The following is a 16,961-nucleotide window of genomic DNA, read 5'->3' on the forward strand; positions in this document are numbered from 1 at the left end:
CTCAATTGAAATTGTGCTTTTTTGGTGTATTTTTCCTGTTTGCAGAGCCCAGGCCAGTGCCTGTCACCATGGTTTATTAGGGAGCCAATCAGGATAAGCAGATTTTTTAGCAATGGAAATTTTACTCAAACAGGGAGTTAAAAAGTTTCCCAGTAGGTTTGGGAACGATATAGAAACAACAGTCAGTTTTTATGCGGTTGTGCGGAATACAGCAGGCACCCTAAGGTAGAGGGGCGTGAATGAATCGTTCTAGGGGCGGGGAGAGGCTGCCTGTGTATTGGCACCGAGGAGGAAGAGTCCTGTGAGCTGTATGTGGAGCTTTGAGTGCTCAGCTCTCCTCAGGAGAGGCCTCTGATTTGCAGAGGGCTCAGCAATGCTAACATTTAAAATATTCGTAAAGCATATAATTTGTATTCTTTCAGGCTTAATTTTAGAATTTGAACCAAAGAGATACTGTATGGAGAAGTATTGTAGGGTTAGTGTCTGTGCTGGTGTTTCTGTATTTGATTCCCATTCCTCAGAAGACCTTTCCTGTTAGGACAGTGTGTATTTGAACATTGTGTTTGGAAGTTTGGGGATAAAATACTCAGTGCTTCTGGAATCAGACCATATGCTTGAGTATTTGGGAGAATACGATTTATTCTTTATTTCTTCTTCTTCTTTTTTTTTTTTTTTTTTTTTTTTTTTTATGGTGCTTTGGTACAGGCACCTGCCTTGCTGGTGGAGACCTGGCCTTCCTGGCTGTGCTGTGTAGATGGCCTCTGGTGTGCAGAGCTGAGTTCTCCATGCTTCACATGTAGCAGCAGCAGCAGCAGCAGCAGCAGCACTGTTTGTTATGTGTGTGGGTTTGTTCTTTATTCTCCTGTCTTGAGAAAATATTTTCAGAAAGCTTCTTCTGAATGGCTGTCTCCTGTGCAGGGCTTTGGGGCGCATCTACTGGGGTTGGGGTGGAGGTGAGGAATAGCTCTGCAGTTACTCCTGGCTGGTGAGGTCTTCTGTGCAGGCCGATCAATAGAGACACTAAGCAGTTTCCTTTTGCCTCTTCCCGACTTGTTTCACTTGGGAGTATCAGGAAATATGGGAGAACAGAGGTTGTGCTTCAGGGAGGACAAACAGTTCTTGGGTCTTTTATCCTGCTGCTACCTCTTCATCCACTGCGGTAGACTCTTGACTGGAGATATGAATGAAGCTCATCTTCCTCATAGGTCTGTCCTTGTAGCTTTACATAATGCTGAGAACAGTATGCAGTGCTTACTGTGTTGTCGTGATTCTAAGTCCTCATCTCCAGTTTCTGCAGGTATGTCGGTAGCAGAACAACATTCGCAGTTGTCTCGGAGATGACGGTTGTGACTAATCTGCCTCCTTGTTGTTCTTTTTCAGTATTTATCTTTATCCCTTTTGAAAAAGCCTTTTTTCGTACTGTGATGATTGAAGCCACAGCCTAACACCTGGCAGTTAGGTGCTCCACCACTAAGCTATATTATATACACTAAGCTGCCTAGACTGGCCTCAAACTCACAGTTCTACTATTTTAGCCTCCCTAGTAGCTGGGATTATAGTTATACACTGGATTTCTAGGTCCTGTAGTTTTATTTTTACTTTTTATTTTTATTTTATTTTATGTTTATGAGTGGTTTGCCTGCATGTACATCTGTGCAGCACATGCTTGCCTGGTGCTGAGACCACCAGAAGAGGGCATTTGATCCCCTCGAGCTGGAGGTATGGACAATGATGATCCACCATGTGGTGCCAGAATTGAAAATGGGTCCAATGGGAGAGCTGCCAGTGCTCACAACTGCTTAGCCATCTCTCCAGCCCCTGAAATTGTGTTTTTTAAAGACCTCCTAAACCAGGTACATTGGTGCACACCTGTAATCCTGACACTTGGGAGGCAGAGGCAGATGGATCTCTGGTCTACAAAGCAAGTCTAGAACAGCCAAGATAACACAGAGAAACCCTGTCTCAAAAAAAAAATAAAAATAAAAACGAAACAAACAAACAAAAAACAACAAGAAGAAGACCTTCTATTTTTGGTAATATTTGATATTTCTAGTCTTTTTTTTTTTTTTTTTTTTTTTAAAGATTTATTTATTATTTATACAGTGTTCTGCCTCCATTTAACACCTACAGGCCAGAAGATGGCACCAGATCTCATTATAGATGGTTGTGAGCCATCATGTGGTTGCTGGGTATTGAACTGGGACCTTTGGAAGTGCAGGCAGTGCTCTTAACCTCTGAGCCATCTCTCCTGCCCTGACGTTTCTATTCTTAGCACTACCTTGGTATAGTTACACATATAAGGAAGATAATTGATGCCTTTTGCTTCTTTGCCCACCATATCCACAGCACTAAAATAAAGAGGAATTAGGTGATGGCCTTGCCTTTAAGCATTTCGTTCTTACCAGTGGGACAGAGAGACATTGGAAGTGTATGGTAGCCCTGCTTTCTGGCCTGTTGAAGTTATTTTTATAAAACAATGTTTCTTTCTCTTAGTTTCTCTCTTAACCTGGCTATCATACGAATAATTCAGACTCTTTTAATTTTGTTTATAAAGCTATACAACACAATCTTGAGCAGTTTTTAGTCTGTTCTTAATCCTCTATGTTATCCTAACTTCATCTTTGCCAAAATCACCAAGATACTTGGTTTTTAGATCTTTCTTTGCTCCAGCTGAATCCTCATCATCTCTCCTGTGCCTTTGCTTGTCCTGAATCCCCAGGTTCAGTCTCTCTTCCTCTCCTAACTCCTCCTCCATTGGCTGGCAGGAAGTCCAGCTCTGTTCTCTCCCCTGCTCACTGATTGGCTGTAAGCTGCTTCATCAACATGTCAGGGCGACAATTTAAGGAACAGAGTTCATACAACATTCAGACAGAAATCAGCATTTAAACAGCACAATAACCTTATGCTATATTGTTTCACTCTGGGAATGCCGTGTAGGCTTATTATGTTGTTTGACTTCAGTGCATGGAAAGTCCTGTCTTTGCTCAACTCTGGTGGAAGGCTGTTTGTTTGGAATGCATATATGTGCATATGCACTTTTGTTAAGCTGTGGTTGTTACAGCCATTTGTATTTGCCCAGCAGATGAAGATAGTAAACTCCAGGAGGAGCCTGGAGTGGGACAGAGTTAGATGTCATTGTCAGGTGTGCCATGTAGACCATTGAATAGTGGGTAAGAAATGCAGAAGATGAACAAGGCTGTCATAGCACTTGGAAATAGCTCTTCCTCTCTGCTGCCACCTGGTCTTCTAAACATTAAGTGAATGCTTCCTCTTTCCATCCCTTTCTAGTCCAGTCGGCCTTCTACCTCTTCCAACCTGCTTTGGGCTAGAATTTCAGTCTTGTGCCACCACAACCTCTTTATTTATTTGTCTGCTTGTTTATTTAGACAGGATTTTTTTCTCTGTGTAGCCTTGGCTGTCCTAGACTTGCTTTGTAGACCAGGCTGGCCTTGAACTTACAGCGATCCATCACATTGCCTGGCTAACCACACCTACTTCTGTCACAGTTTAAATCCCTGTTTCTCTGATCTGAAATGGTTCTGAGTGAAAGGGCATATTTATGCCATTTTTCAGGGTAGATAGATAGCCTTGCTATTCCTCAGGTAATGCCTAGCTCTTACTTCTGGACACTGGATTATATTTTGAAGAAGCTTATGGGAGAGCTGCTTCTGTAATTAATTGTTGTGACTTCTCAAGAGAGTGGTTTTCTTTTCTCAGGCTTTCTCCTCCTCTTCAGAGCCATAGGACTGTCCATGCTCCTCAGGGACTTGCTCAGAGGAACATGTACCATGCTTCCAGCTTTGGGGCGTGCCTGTGTTGACTTCTTCACTCATTCTGTTATTGCCTAATTCTCCCTGTTTTATTATTTTTGAACGAAAGCTGAATTTTGTTTCTGTTAGATAGTTAATCAAACCTCTTCAGAGATTAAGTTTGCTTGGAGGACTAGCCTTCTGTCCCCAGTGACTTTATGATTTTGGAATAAAGCCATTACTTGCTATCTATAGCTAAGGTACACTTAATTTAGAGTATTAAAGTCATTGCTTATTCAAAATATATTTATTGATGCCCAACCTCTTTATATACTTGGGGAATGCAAATCAAAACTACTTTGGGGTTGCATTTCACCTCAGTCAGAGACTAGCATTAAGAAAACAAATTTAGGGGCTTGTGGTAGGGAGTTTGCTGGAGGAATAGGACAGTGATTAAGAGTACTTGTTGCTCTTCCAGAGGGTCTGGGTTTAGCGCCCAGCACCCACATGGTGGTTTACAACCATCTATAACTCCAGTTCCAGGGGAGCCAATGCCGTTTTCTGATCCCCATGGGCCCCAGACATGCATGTGGTGCATATACATAAATATTAAGAAAACATTCATACACATAAAATAAACCTAAAGAAAAGGAAACAAACAGGGCACTGGAGAGGAGGGCACAGTGACTATTGCTCTGTCAGAGCATCCTTGTCATGTGGCGCATAGTCCCTGTAACCCAGCTGCAGGAGATCTGAACACCCTCTTCTGGCCACTGCAGTCACTGCACTGAGTGTGTGTGCACAGGTGCACACGTACACTTTAAAGATCAGAATGACTGTGAGGGAAAGTGGACGAGGAGGCATACATACAGTTTCTAGTAATAAAAATGGTGTAGCAACTATGGAGATAAGCAATAGATGTTCCCCAAGAAAAACAAAAGTGGAGCTGCCATATTAGCCACTGTACTGCTCCTAGACATTATACCAGGAGAGTCCAAGCTAGCACTGCAGAGATCCTCCACATCCATGTTTATTGCAGTACTGTTCACAGTGGCCAGTGTGGACATAGCCTAGGTTCCTGCCCACATACAAGTAGATCAAGACAATGTGCTCTCTAGGGAGAGTTACTCAGTTATAAAGAAGGATGAAATTAAATGGATGAAATTGCAATATTATCCTTTTAAGTAAAATAACCTCTGTTCTGAAAAATATGTATTACATGTTTTCTCTCATAGATTAAAAAAAGAAGTGACATGAAAGTGGAAGGTATACTGTAAAAAGTGAACTTTTACATTTCACGAGGTCCAGGGATAGCTGAGGTGGGACAGCAGTGTAGGCAAGAAAGAGGGTCCAAAGCTTTTGCTCTAAGCCTGTCAGGGCTAGGAGCTTGTTGTGTCTAGAGTTTCTCTCTGTACTTTAACTGTCAAGCTTTCTGGCTATTTGTGGCCTCTGGTCATGGTGAGAAACTCTGTACTTTCTTAATTCTTAACTGTCAGGTTTATGGCTCTGGCTACTGTACTTTAATTCTTAAAACTTTCAGGGGGTGTAGCCTTGCCATTTGGGGCTGCTGGTTGTGGTAAGAAGAAAGAAAGAGAAAGCCATACATTTACACAAACATAGGGAACTCCAACAGAATATTCATAAAAATATAGGTAGACAATCAGGCTTCATAATTTCACACACACACACACACACATCATAGACAATCAGACAGCAGACACATTTGGATGAAGCAGTTGGTTTCAACAAACATTTAATTCTGTCTTGGGTTTTTATAACATCTATGAAAAATTACCTCACTCAAAAATAGATACAATTGTTACATAAAAAGGAAGCTACAGTAGGACTATGGATTCTAAATTATCTCATTAGAACTGTTTCTAACTAGATACTTTTGTTTATTGTAAGTTTAAAGCTTTGATTTTTATCTGTATGCTCATTATGAGTTCAAAAGAGAAGTTTTATCCTTTTCTTGTTTCATATGTACATTATGTGTTCAAAGCAAGTTTTTTATTTCAAGGCTGTCTAAGACCCAGTTGTCTGTCTTGTCTTGTATAGCTGACCATTTATCCTTTGTTTCTATATTCATACGGTCTTTCTAATCATAGTGTGCACCCGGGCCTTATCCTTGGACTAAACCTAGAATGAATGTATTGCCTTGGTTGTTTTGTTTCAATCTTGTTTTCCTTCTTGGTATAATTAGGAGGTGTAAGGACTAGGGGTTCATAGAGCTCCTGATCCTTTTGCCATATTGCAGTAGGGTTAAAGTTACCAGAAGGAATTTAGAAATCATTATTAGAAATTATAAAATCATCTGTAGGAAAACTGCCCAAAAGAGAGAATAGCCCCTCTGGAGGAGTATGCTGTAGGCAGTGAGGGTCTTTGCCATGCCAGATATATGAGACAAGTATGAAAGGCAGTAAAAGTAACAATACACAGTTTTGGGGCAGAACCCTTAGCGGAGGGTGCCTAAAACAGGGACATACCCATTTGTCAGCCGTGCCACAAAACAAATGGGCTCCCTCCAGGAAGCTCACTTGCTCACAGTTGCCAATCTGGCATGCAGTTGCACCCAGCAGTAGGCTTGTTTGAGAAGACAGGCCGTCAGGGAGAATGTGATTGAAGGCAAAAATGTCCGCCTTTCACATTGCACACTTACTACATGCTAGTTGAAGCTCTAACACATGCATTGGTAAGAGCTAGTTTGCTCTTGAATGTTGGTGGGGAACTAAAAGCAGGCTTGGTTCCTATCTTCACAATGGTTTTTCTCTTGAGCGCAGCACGGCCATACGTATGATTTGTAATTGTTTTAAAAAGCGACTGCTGATACAGGCTGGAGTGAAGTCTCTAGATCTGTCCTGTTCAGACTGAATGCCATGACAGAGTTAAATATAGCAGTGACTGCAGCAGCCGGTGTCTAGTTGGTGCCATAGCTATTCTCTTATTTTTACAGCCAGAGTTATTTGCCATTAAGATCTGATGACTCAGAGAGATCATGTTGAGACCACATGTGGAACTAAAGTTTGAATCGAGTCATTTCCTTGTTTGTGGAGTCTGGGTACTTGCTATTTTGCACTAAATATCCACAGAGTGCTGCTTCCTTTCACCTTCCCTTTCTTTGTGATGATGAAGTGATTGTGTCACATTCCCCGGCCAACCCAAGGGAGGTGCAGCCCCATGAGACCAAACCATCAATCCATCAGAAGAAGCCTCCTCTATGGCTGGTGGTCTCCACTTTCCCATCTCCTGGCAAAGATGCTTCTCCCTTTTTGAAATTTAGATACAAGCTTCCTGCTTCTTTCTGTCCACTCCCTGTTTACTTCTTAGACTAAACTGTTTCCATGGTAACAGGTTACTTTTCAAAGGGAACATCTTGTCATTTTATTTAATCCACTGCAGCTGAAGAGAGCTGAAATATTAAGTTGTAGTTGCTATGGATACTGCTTTGTTACATCAGTTTCTTTTGTATCAGGTTTCATATACAATGATTTTTTTTTTTCTTTTTCTTTTTGATATTAAACAGGTAAACACAATGACTTACCATCCTTGTAATTTGACTTCTGCAACTGGTTAGTTTTTTATATCCCAACCAAGGATTTGTAGAATAATAGAGGTTGAGAGTCAGCTAATTTTCAAAACATATATAATTTATATTAGCTATACAGAGAAACTCTCTATACTAGGAGGGACAATGATAGTTTTTAAAAGAATGAACACACACATACATGTTAAGCTGTATCCCCAGTATTTATTTATTATTTCTTCTTCTTCTTTCTTCCTCCTTCTCCTCCTCCTTCTCCTCTTCTTCTTCCTCCTCTTCTTTTTTAAGGTGTTTTCGACACAGGGTTTCTTGGTGTAGCCTTGGCTGTCCTGGACTCACTTTGTAGACCAGGCTGGTCTTGAACTCACAGCGATCCGCTTGCCTCTGCCTCCTGGGTGCTGGGATTAAAGGTGTGCGCCACCACGCCTGGCTGTTTATTTTATTTTTAAAGATGTACTTCTTTACTCTTTATACAGTAGTCTGCTTGCATGTGTGCCTGCACACCAGAGCCCGTCATGGGTGGTTAGAAGCCACCATGTGGTTGCTGAGAATTGAACTCAGGACCTTTGGAAGAACAGACAGTGCTCTTAACCTCTACAGCCCCTTCTGGGGTTTCTTGTCACTGTTTTAAGTGAGATGACTTGGAGTTGATTCTTCATTTATTTGTTTGAGTGTTTGTTTTGGCTTTTTCTGAGATGGGGTTTCTCTGTATACCCCTGGCTACCCTGGAACTCACTCTGTAGACCAGGCTGGTCTCAAGGTCAGAGACCTACCTGCCTCTGCTTCCAAGTGCCTGGATTAAAGGCATGCACCACCACTGCCTTCCGCCTTGGAGTTGATTCATAGTTGGCTCTGGCACAGTCATTGGATCACCTCTCTTCAGTAGTCCTGGAGGCTGTGTCTCTGTTACTTAAATCTCTCTCAGATCTGGCTTTCTTTCCTATTTTCATTCTATTTTGTAGCACATCTGTAGACTTTTTAAAAAACTTTGGCACCTGCTGGGCAATGATGGCACAGGCCTTTAATCCCAGCACTCGGGAGGCAGAGGCAGGCAGCGCTCTTGAGTTTGAGGCCAGCCTGTCTACAGAGAGAGTTAGTTCCAGGACAGCCAAGGCTACACAGAGAAACCCTGTCTCAAAACAAATAAACAAAACCATAGCTCCTTCAGACCTAATAGGACGTTACAAAGACAGCACAGAGCAGTACTGTAGAACCACAAGCAGGGGAGCATGTACATGTTAGGGGAGGTGCGCGCGCGCACGTGTGTGTGTGTGTGTGTGTGTGTGTGTGTGTGTGTGTGTGTGTGTGTGTGTGTGTGTACAGCATGTGTTTCATCAAACGTGTGACTGTGCTCCTACATCAGGATACAGCTCCTGTTTGTTTTTTTTTATAGCTCTCACTCATGTAGCCCTTGTCCTCAGTAGTTATAACCTCTCCAGCCCAGCCCCTGCAGCCCTGATCCCTCCTCAGCCCCTGCTGCTCTGATCCCTCCTCAGCCCCTGCAGCCCTGATCCCTCCCCAGCCCCTGCAGCTCTGATCCCTCCTCAGCCCCTGCAGCCCTGATCCCTCCCCAGCCCCTGCTGCTCTGATCCCTCCTCAGCCCCTGCAGCCCTGATCCCTCCCCAGCCCCTGCAGCTCTGATCCCTCCCCAGCCCCTGCAGCTCTGATCCCTCCCCAGTCCCTGCTGCTCTGATCCCTCCCCAGCCCCTGCTGCTCTGATCCCTCCCCAGCCCCTGCTGCTCTGATCCCTCCTCAGCCCCTGCAGCCCTGATCCCTCCCCAGTCCCTACAGCCCTGATCCCTCCCCAGTCCCTACAGCCCTGATCCCTCCCCAGCCCCTGCTGCTCTGATCCCTCCTCAGCCCCTGCAGCCCTGATCCCTCCCCAGCCCCTGCAGCTCTGATCCCTCCCCAGCCCCTGCAGCCCTGATCCCTCCCCAGCCCCTGCTGCTCTGATCCCTCCTCAGCCCCTGCAGCCCTGATCCCTCCCCAGCCCCTGCAGCTCTGATCCCTCCCCAGCCCCTGCAGCCCTGATCCCTCCCCAGCCCCTGCAGCTCTGATCCCTCCCCAGCCCCTGCTGCTCTGATCCCTCCCCAGCCCCTGCAGCCCTGATCCCTCCCCAGCCCCTGCAGCCCTGATCCCTCCCCAGTCCCTGCAGCCCTGATCCCTCCCCAGCCCCTGCTGCTCTGAGTGCTCTCCTTGTCAAGAAAGTTACATTGACACTATGTTAAATTTTAAAATTAATTTTACACATGTATAGATGAGAGTTGGGTGTCTCCTTTGATCATGTGCTCCGGTTCTTGTCATCAAGCTTGGTAGCATGCCCCTTTACCCACTAAGCCATTTTGCAGGCCCCTCACTTAGAAGGTGTTAAAGTAATTTTTGTGTGTATTTGTGTTTGTGGACATGTGCATTCTGTGATGCACAGGTGGAGGTCAGAGGACAGGTTTGCAGAATTGATTCTCTCTTTTTACCATGTGACAGTCCAGAAGATTTTCTATAAAGATTTATGTTTACACTGTATACAAGCTTTTGTGTGGGAACCTAAATTGGTGGTAGGGTGCTTGCCATCCTAGCTATAAAGCAAAACAGAAACCAAAACAATGCATACAAACTTTAATATATCAAACTCTTCTTGGGTCTTGGTGTGGTACTAGAAAGATGGTAAACAGGCATAGTGTTGTTCACCTGGGTGGCAACACCGGGGGTTGGGGGGTGTGCGGAGTCTTGCGGGGGAAGTCTTGAATTTGAGGTCAGGCCAGGCACCAGAACAAAGAGCTGTGAAGCTGTTTCTGTCCTCTCCAGTTACATAGCTTTGTGAGCTTCGTTTTCTTCATATAATTTGCTGTTGTTCTGGTTTTGATTTTTTTTTTTTTTTCAAGACAGGATTTCTCTGTGTTGCCTTAGCCAACCTGGACTCCCTTTGTAGACCAGGCTGGCCTTGAACTCACATTAATCTACCTGCCTCTGCCTCCCCAAGTGCTTGCACTGTCTATAATTCCAGCACCGGAGAAGTGGAAACAGGAGCGTCAGAAGTTTAAGGTGGTCTTGGCTATAGCAGGTATGAGGCTGGCCTGGGCAACAGAAATAAAAACTGTCTGAAAATTGTTTTTTGAACATTTAATCTACATTGTGTGTTTCCTCGATGTTGTAACTCTTAACTGCTGAGCCATTTCTCTAGCTCTCTTTTTGTAGTTTTCATTCATTTGTGTTTTGGTTTTTGTTTATTTGAGACAGCATTTCTCTGTGTAGTCCTAGTCCTGTACATTGTAGATACAGACCAAGCTCACCTCAAACTCAGAAATCTGCCTGCTTCTGCCTTTTGAGTGCTGGAATTAAAGGTGTGCTCTACCACTGCCTGGCTTTTTTTTTTTTTTTTTTTAATAATTTTAAAAAAATATTTTAATTTTAATTTATCTGTGTTGGTGTGAGGGTGTCAGACCTTGGAGTTACAGACAGTTGTGAGCTGCCATGTAGGTGCTGGGAATTGAACCCGGGTCCTTTGGAAGAGCAGGCAGTGCTCTTAACCACTGAGCCATCTCTCCAACCCCTAATAATTTTTTAATACATGTTTTCAGCAGGGTGGTGGTGGAGCACTTTTTTAATCCAGCACTCAGAAGGCAGATGTGAAAAAGTTTGAGGCAAACCAGGGCTACACAGAGACGAAACTCTGTTTTTTGTTTTGGATTTTGTTTTTTGCTTTTTGGGAAGGGGGGTGTCCTTGTGTTATGAGACTCTTATCCTCTGAGTGTCAAGGTTGGAGGTATACATTTTCATGTTGGTTCCCTCCCAGTTTTAGAAATAGGAGGGTGTTTAGTCCAGAAGGCACTTGAGGGTTGTTTTCACTTTGTGGCATTACTTTGGCACTGTGAGTATTGGTGGTATAAGAAAGATTTTATAATCAACCATTAGGGAACCCTAAAATAGCACCAGGCAAACTGTGGCATGCGCTTTTTGAATTATAATAGGTCTTGGCTGGGGCTACTTCTAGTCAGAAAAGCATTTGGAAAGTCTGGAAAGGCTTTGGTAGGCTAGTTTGCTCACAGCTACCTAAGAATTAGAAATGAACATGTTAGTGGCTGCAGCAACTGAAAAGAACAAGCAGTAAGGCTGGGTGTTGTGGTGCACACCTTTAATCTCAGCACTCTAGAGGCAGAGGCAGGTCAGTCTCTGAGTTCCAGGCTGGCCTCATCTACTGAATGAGTTCCAGCTATCCGGGGGTACACAGAGAAACCCTGATTCCAAAACCAAAGCCAAAGCCAAACCAGGCAGTTAGTTTTACAGAGTAGTGTTGACCAGGCCAGTTAAATCCTTGACATAGTTCTTGAAGCAGCTATCTTCTGCATAAACCTACTAGAATAGTCCATCTACAAGCTTCTGTGTCAAAAGGAAAGCAGGTGCCTGTCTAACAAAGTGAGCCCTTTGTGTTCATATGCTATCGCCATAGCCCCTTGTTGTCTGTCTGCTCTGTTGTGGTTCTAGCCCCTCATGAGGTGCCCACCTTCTGCCTCCCTGTCTATCTCCTTCAGAGTCATTCAGGCCTCTCCAGGCTGAGTGACTTGGTTGTTAGGGGGGAGGAGGGACATGGGATGGAATTGGTTGAGCTTTTGAGGTAACATCTGTTTGTCACCACATGTTACTGTAGCACACAGAGCTCACACACTGGAAAACCATGCAGTGGAGTCACAAAACAGTTGTTTTCACTTTGTGGCATTACCATTTTATGTTGGGCCATGACCATGGCTAGCCTGGGCAGCTGGTTAGACAGTGGAAGCCTGGTTGATTTCCTTAACTTCTCCTAGTGCTTGTGTGAGGGGTTTTCTAGAATGGAATATCTTAACGTTCATAATATCTTGGCCCTTTCTGTTGGGAGGTGGGTTCTCCCTCTGTGCCAGGTACAGTCTAAGAGTCTTAGGGCTGGACTGCATCTTTGTTGTTGCTGTTCTTACTGCCTTCTCTCCCTCTGTCATTGCTACTGATGTCCCCCACCCACCCCCAAACAGTGCTCGTGATGAGAAAAGCTATTGGAGTATAAGAAAAAAGAGAGGCAGGGCATGTAACTCAGGTGGTAAAGTGCCAGGTCTTGTCTTCAGGGTAAATAGACCAAGTATGGTGACATGCTGTGGTATTGTTGGTTTGTTGAGATGGTGTTTCTCTGTGCAGTCCTGGACTCACTTTGTAGATCAGGTTGGCCTCAAACTCACAAAGATCACCCTGCCTCTGCCTCCTTATTGCCTGGATTAAAGGCAGCGGCAGCAACAGCTGCCACCACCACCAGGCAATAAAACTTGTAGTGGGAGCCCTCAGGGAGGAAGGAAAGATCAGACATTCAAATTCCTCATCTACATAGTGAGTGGGAGGAGGACACCAGGGCTTCACTGAGAGAAGACAGCAGAAGAAGCTGCAGCCAGGTTCTCCGAAGAATGAGAGGTTATGGGCTTGTGCTTGTAAGCCTGCATGGCTGAAGCAGTGGTAGGAAGAGTGAGGGAGACGTCTCTCTGGGGGCTGGAGAGATGACTCAGAGGTTAAGAGCACTGACTGCTTTCCAGAGGTCCTGAGTTCAGTTCCCAGCAACCATGTGGTGGCTCACAACCATCTATAATGTGACCTGATGCCCTTTTCTGTCTTACAGGTGTACATGCAGACAGAACACTTATACATAATAAATAAATAAATCTCTCTGGGACTGGAAAGGTGGCTCAGCAATCAACAGCACTGGGTACAAAGTAGCACCAGTTCCATGTCCATCTGGTGCCCTTTTCTGTCCTCCATGGACATACACATAAATAAATAAGTACTAACAACAAAAAGGTATCCCCTATCTATTTGGACCGTGTCTGTCAGAGTGACTGTGCTGACCCTCTGTTCTCTCTACAGGAGGCTGAATAGTACCCAAGGGGAGATCCGTGTTGGCCCCAGCCATCAGGTAAAGTACTTCACTGACTCACTAAATAATAGGTTTTTATTTCTTGTTTTTCTGTTGCATCTTAGAATAGTTATTGATATGGAGAGTTCTTTAATTCTTTTTAAATACAGAGATAAAGGTTTTGTGGAGTATTGTGTGTGTGTCTGTGTGTCCAGGGGAGAATGTCACTTAGTTGCTTTGCTTAATCTCTCTCTACTTCGCTCCCATCAGACAGAGCCTTTCACTGGCCCTGTTCCTAGGCTGCTGGCTAGCGACCTCCACCAATTCTCTCATCCGGAGCGTGCAGCTATGCCTGGGTTTTTATGTGGCACCAGGGATGTAAAATGAGACCTTCATGCTTATACAGTGTGTGTGCTCTTTCTTCACACCCTGAACTCTTTGATTTTGAGACAGTGTCTTGCTCTGTAGCCAAGGCTGGCTTCAACCCTGTTGCGTACTGTACGTTGCACAGACTGGACTTGAATTTCTCATCCTCCTGCCTCTGTCACAGTGCTAGTACAGATGGGCGCACTGCATCCAGCTTCAGGGGTCTTTCCTCCTGGCCCAAGCAAGTATTAAACCAAGCAACTTCGGAAGATAGGAGGCAAGTGAGGTTGATATGGAGCGAGTGTGCTCAGTCTTCAGTTTTATGGAGTCTTATGGAATGTTATAATGGAACCTATAATTTTGTTTCATAACTTAAAAGTTAATAAGAAAAAAGAAAAAAAGAAAGATTAATTCTAGCACTCAAGGGACAAAGGCAGGAAGATCTCTGTGGTTTGGAGGCCAACCTGGTCTATATAGGGAATTCTAAGACAGCCAGGGCTCCATAGTGAAATCTTGTGTCAAAAAACAAAAGGACTAGAGCCGGGCGTGGTGGCGCACGCCTTTAATCCCAGCACTCGGGAGGCAGAGGCAGGTGGATCGCTGTGAGTTCAAAGCCAGCCTGGTCTACAAAGTGAGTCCAGGATGGCCAAGGCTACACAGAGAAACCCTGTCTCGAAAAACCAAAAAAAAAAAAACAAAAGGACTGCAGAGTTTACCCACTTTAAAGGACATAGTTCAGTAACATTACAAATATGTTACTACTGTGCAGCCATTGCAGTTCCCCATCTCTACAAATGGTTTCTGGAGATGTTCTGTGATGCAGACACTCTGTATCTACCAAGCAGTAGCTCCTTTTTCTCTTGCTCAAGCCTCAGGAGCCACCCCTCTACTCCTTGTCTCAGTGTTTGTCTTCCTCATAGATGTGGAATTTACAATATTTATCTTTGTTACTGACTTTCTTCATTCTCAAATGCTTTTTGGTTCATCCATATTGTAGGATGTGCCAATTTCTTTTTAAGATAGAATTATTCAATGTGTGTATGTATTTCACTGTTTATCTAGTCATTCATTGATGAACATTTAGTTACTGTATGCTTTAGTTCAAAGATATTTTAGGGAGCTGGGGAGCTGGGTTCCTGGTGAAGAGGACCCGGGTTCAGTTGCCTGGCACTCACCTAGTGGCTGGCAACCATCTTTAACTCTAGTTCCAGGGGATCTGATGCCCTCTTCTGGCTTCTGTAAGCACCAGGCTTATATGGTGCTTATACATATATAAAGGTAAAATACTTATACATATAAAATAAAAATAAACGATCTTTTAGAAAAGAAGACTGAGAGTGTTGCTCAGTGGTGGAGCACTTGCCTCGTGTGTGACGCTCAAGGTGCCACTCCCATCACCACTAACAAGGAGAAAGAAAAAGATATTCTAAACATCTCTTTTCCCCCCAGAGGTCATGATAGCTGGTACTTTTCAGCTGGATCTTGGGTGAGCTGTTCTTTCTGGCATCCGTTTAGTGCACTGAAGTTCCTTTGCTTAGAATTCTGGTACCAGTTAGTAAGTTCTGAGGAGCGGCAGGGGGCACTCTGGCCACCATGGTTGCTCACACCTCCTGCACTGTCCTAGTCAGTTCAGAGCTGCTTATGTGAGTTTCTGAGTGCTGCTGGCATTCTCCGGCTGCTTGTCGGCTCTTTACAGGATTTCTGACACACACATGGTTGGGTCATGTGTCTATTGCTAAACCCTGGGGAAAATGACTTAGCATGATACCCTGAATTCTCATTTGAGTGAACTGTGTGTTATGCAGAGATACAAATTACAAGTCATAGCAATCCTTGTTTGGGCATAAAGGGTTTAGGTGTCTCCTAGTTGTTCTGTTGTTTGTTTGTTTCTTAGATTTTGAATATTTTTATATGCCACATATATTTCTTCAGAACTTAATTTTAACTCTGATGCAAAATGCAGGAACCAACAGAGGTATATTGTTTCTAGATATTCTTTTTATGATAAAGGCAGAAGCACATAGTAACAAGACCCTTAATTTCTGTCTTGTTCAAGGATAGTATTCCTGGGGTGGGCTGTTAGATAGGCCTTACCAGGACTGCCTCTGGGCTGTGGGTCAGTGTGTGGGGGGGCCACTTATGGTTCTGTACATACTAAGTTCTCTACCGGTGACCTACATTACTCTAGATCTAGACTAGAGTTGCTGGGGTTTGTTTGTTTTTGTTGTTTATTTAGTTTGTTGTTTTGAGATACTTTTGTTTGTTATTCTTGTTAGTTTTTGTGACAGGGTCTCACTTTATAGCCTAGGCTGGCTTCAAATTCATTTGCCTAGCCCTTGGTTCTTAGTGTAGAATTCAAGGTATGCATCACCATGCCCTGTTTATTTATTATTTTTAAGTGTGTGCATTTGTGTGTACCTGTGTGGAGGTATGTGCACATGAAAGCAGGTGTCTGTGGAGGCCAGAAGAGGCCTGAGATCTTGGAGATGTACTTCATAGCAGTTATGAACTTCCTGGCTAGGTTCTGCAGCCAGACTTGGGTCCCCTGGGAGAGCAGCATGCACTCTTAAGGTCTGTACCATCTCTCCAGCCCTCATTTGATTTGGGGAGGATATCGTGTCAGTATATAGCCCAGATTAGCTCTGCTTTCTGAGTGCTGATATTTCAGGCGTGTGCTATTTACTGTACTATAATCATCCTGGGTTGTGTTTTGCTGCGACTGCTGTAGCTGGTGGTGGTGGTGGTGGTGGTGGTGGTGGTGGTGGTGGTGGTGGTGGTGGTGGTGTGTGTGTGTGTGTGTGTGTGTGTGTGTACACACATCAGAGCACAACTTGCAACAACAGATTTTTCTCCTAGTATATAGGTCCCAAGGATCAAACTGAGGTTGTCAGCCCTGGCCACGAGCACCTTGACCCATTGAGTTAGCTCTCCAGATGTGGTTTAAATTGAGGACCCAGTGCTTGCCTGCATCACTCGGTCACACTCCCCCTGCTCTTCTTCCCCTTGTGTTGTGTTTTCTTACCCATTTTTCTTTCCCACAATTTGTTTCCAAGGTTGTAGGATCTTACAATGGACCCTTAAATCTCAGAAAGAAACAGACTTACTCATCTTGAGTTTGTGTGCTTCCGTTCGAATTGGATGTTCATTTAATGCCAGATAGGGAAATTTGGTTTCGGTTTCGGTTTTGGTTTTTTTGGAGACAATGTTTCTCTGTTACACAGAGCCCTGGTGGTCCTCGACTCTATTTGTAGACCAGGCTGGCCTTGAACTCACAGAGATCCACCTGCCTCTGCCTCTGCTAAATCAAATTACCTTCTTAAAGTTTTTAGCTTTTTTTTTTAAGAGTCAATAGTAACACATACAAAAATGGGAACCTAAGACAATTCTCCTTGGCGTTACTGAACTTGGTGGAGTTGGTGAGACTTGCTTTGTGTGCAATTCC

The 16,961-nt window shown here is 44.1% G+C and overlaps 1 protein-coding gene across 4 annotated transcripts in view; it reads left to right on the plus strand.

Annotated features, from left to right (window-relative positions):
* The window catches only part of Rere (arginine-glutamic acid dipeptide repeats), a 329,541-nt gene that overhangs the window by 205,283 nt on the left and 107,297 nt on the right, over nt 1-16,961 (plus strand). For all 4 annotated transcript variants that reach the window (XM_051171194.1, XM_051171190.1, XM_051171189.1 and 1 more), the window contains one exon: nt 13,165-13,213. In XM_051171194.1, coding sequence (XP_051027151.1) covers nt 13,165-13,213 — 49 coding nt within the window. The remainder of the gene's footprint in view (nt 1-13,164; nt 13,214-16,961) is intronic.

Source organism: Acomys russatus, chromosome 29, assembly GCF_903995435.1.
Source record: "Acomys russatus chromosome 29, mAcoRus1.1, whole genome shotgun sequence".
Taxonomy (NCBI): Eukaryota; Metazoa; Chordata; class Mammalia; order Rodentia; family Muridae; genus Acomys; species Acomys russatus.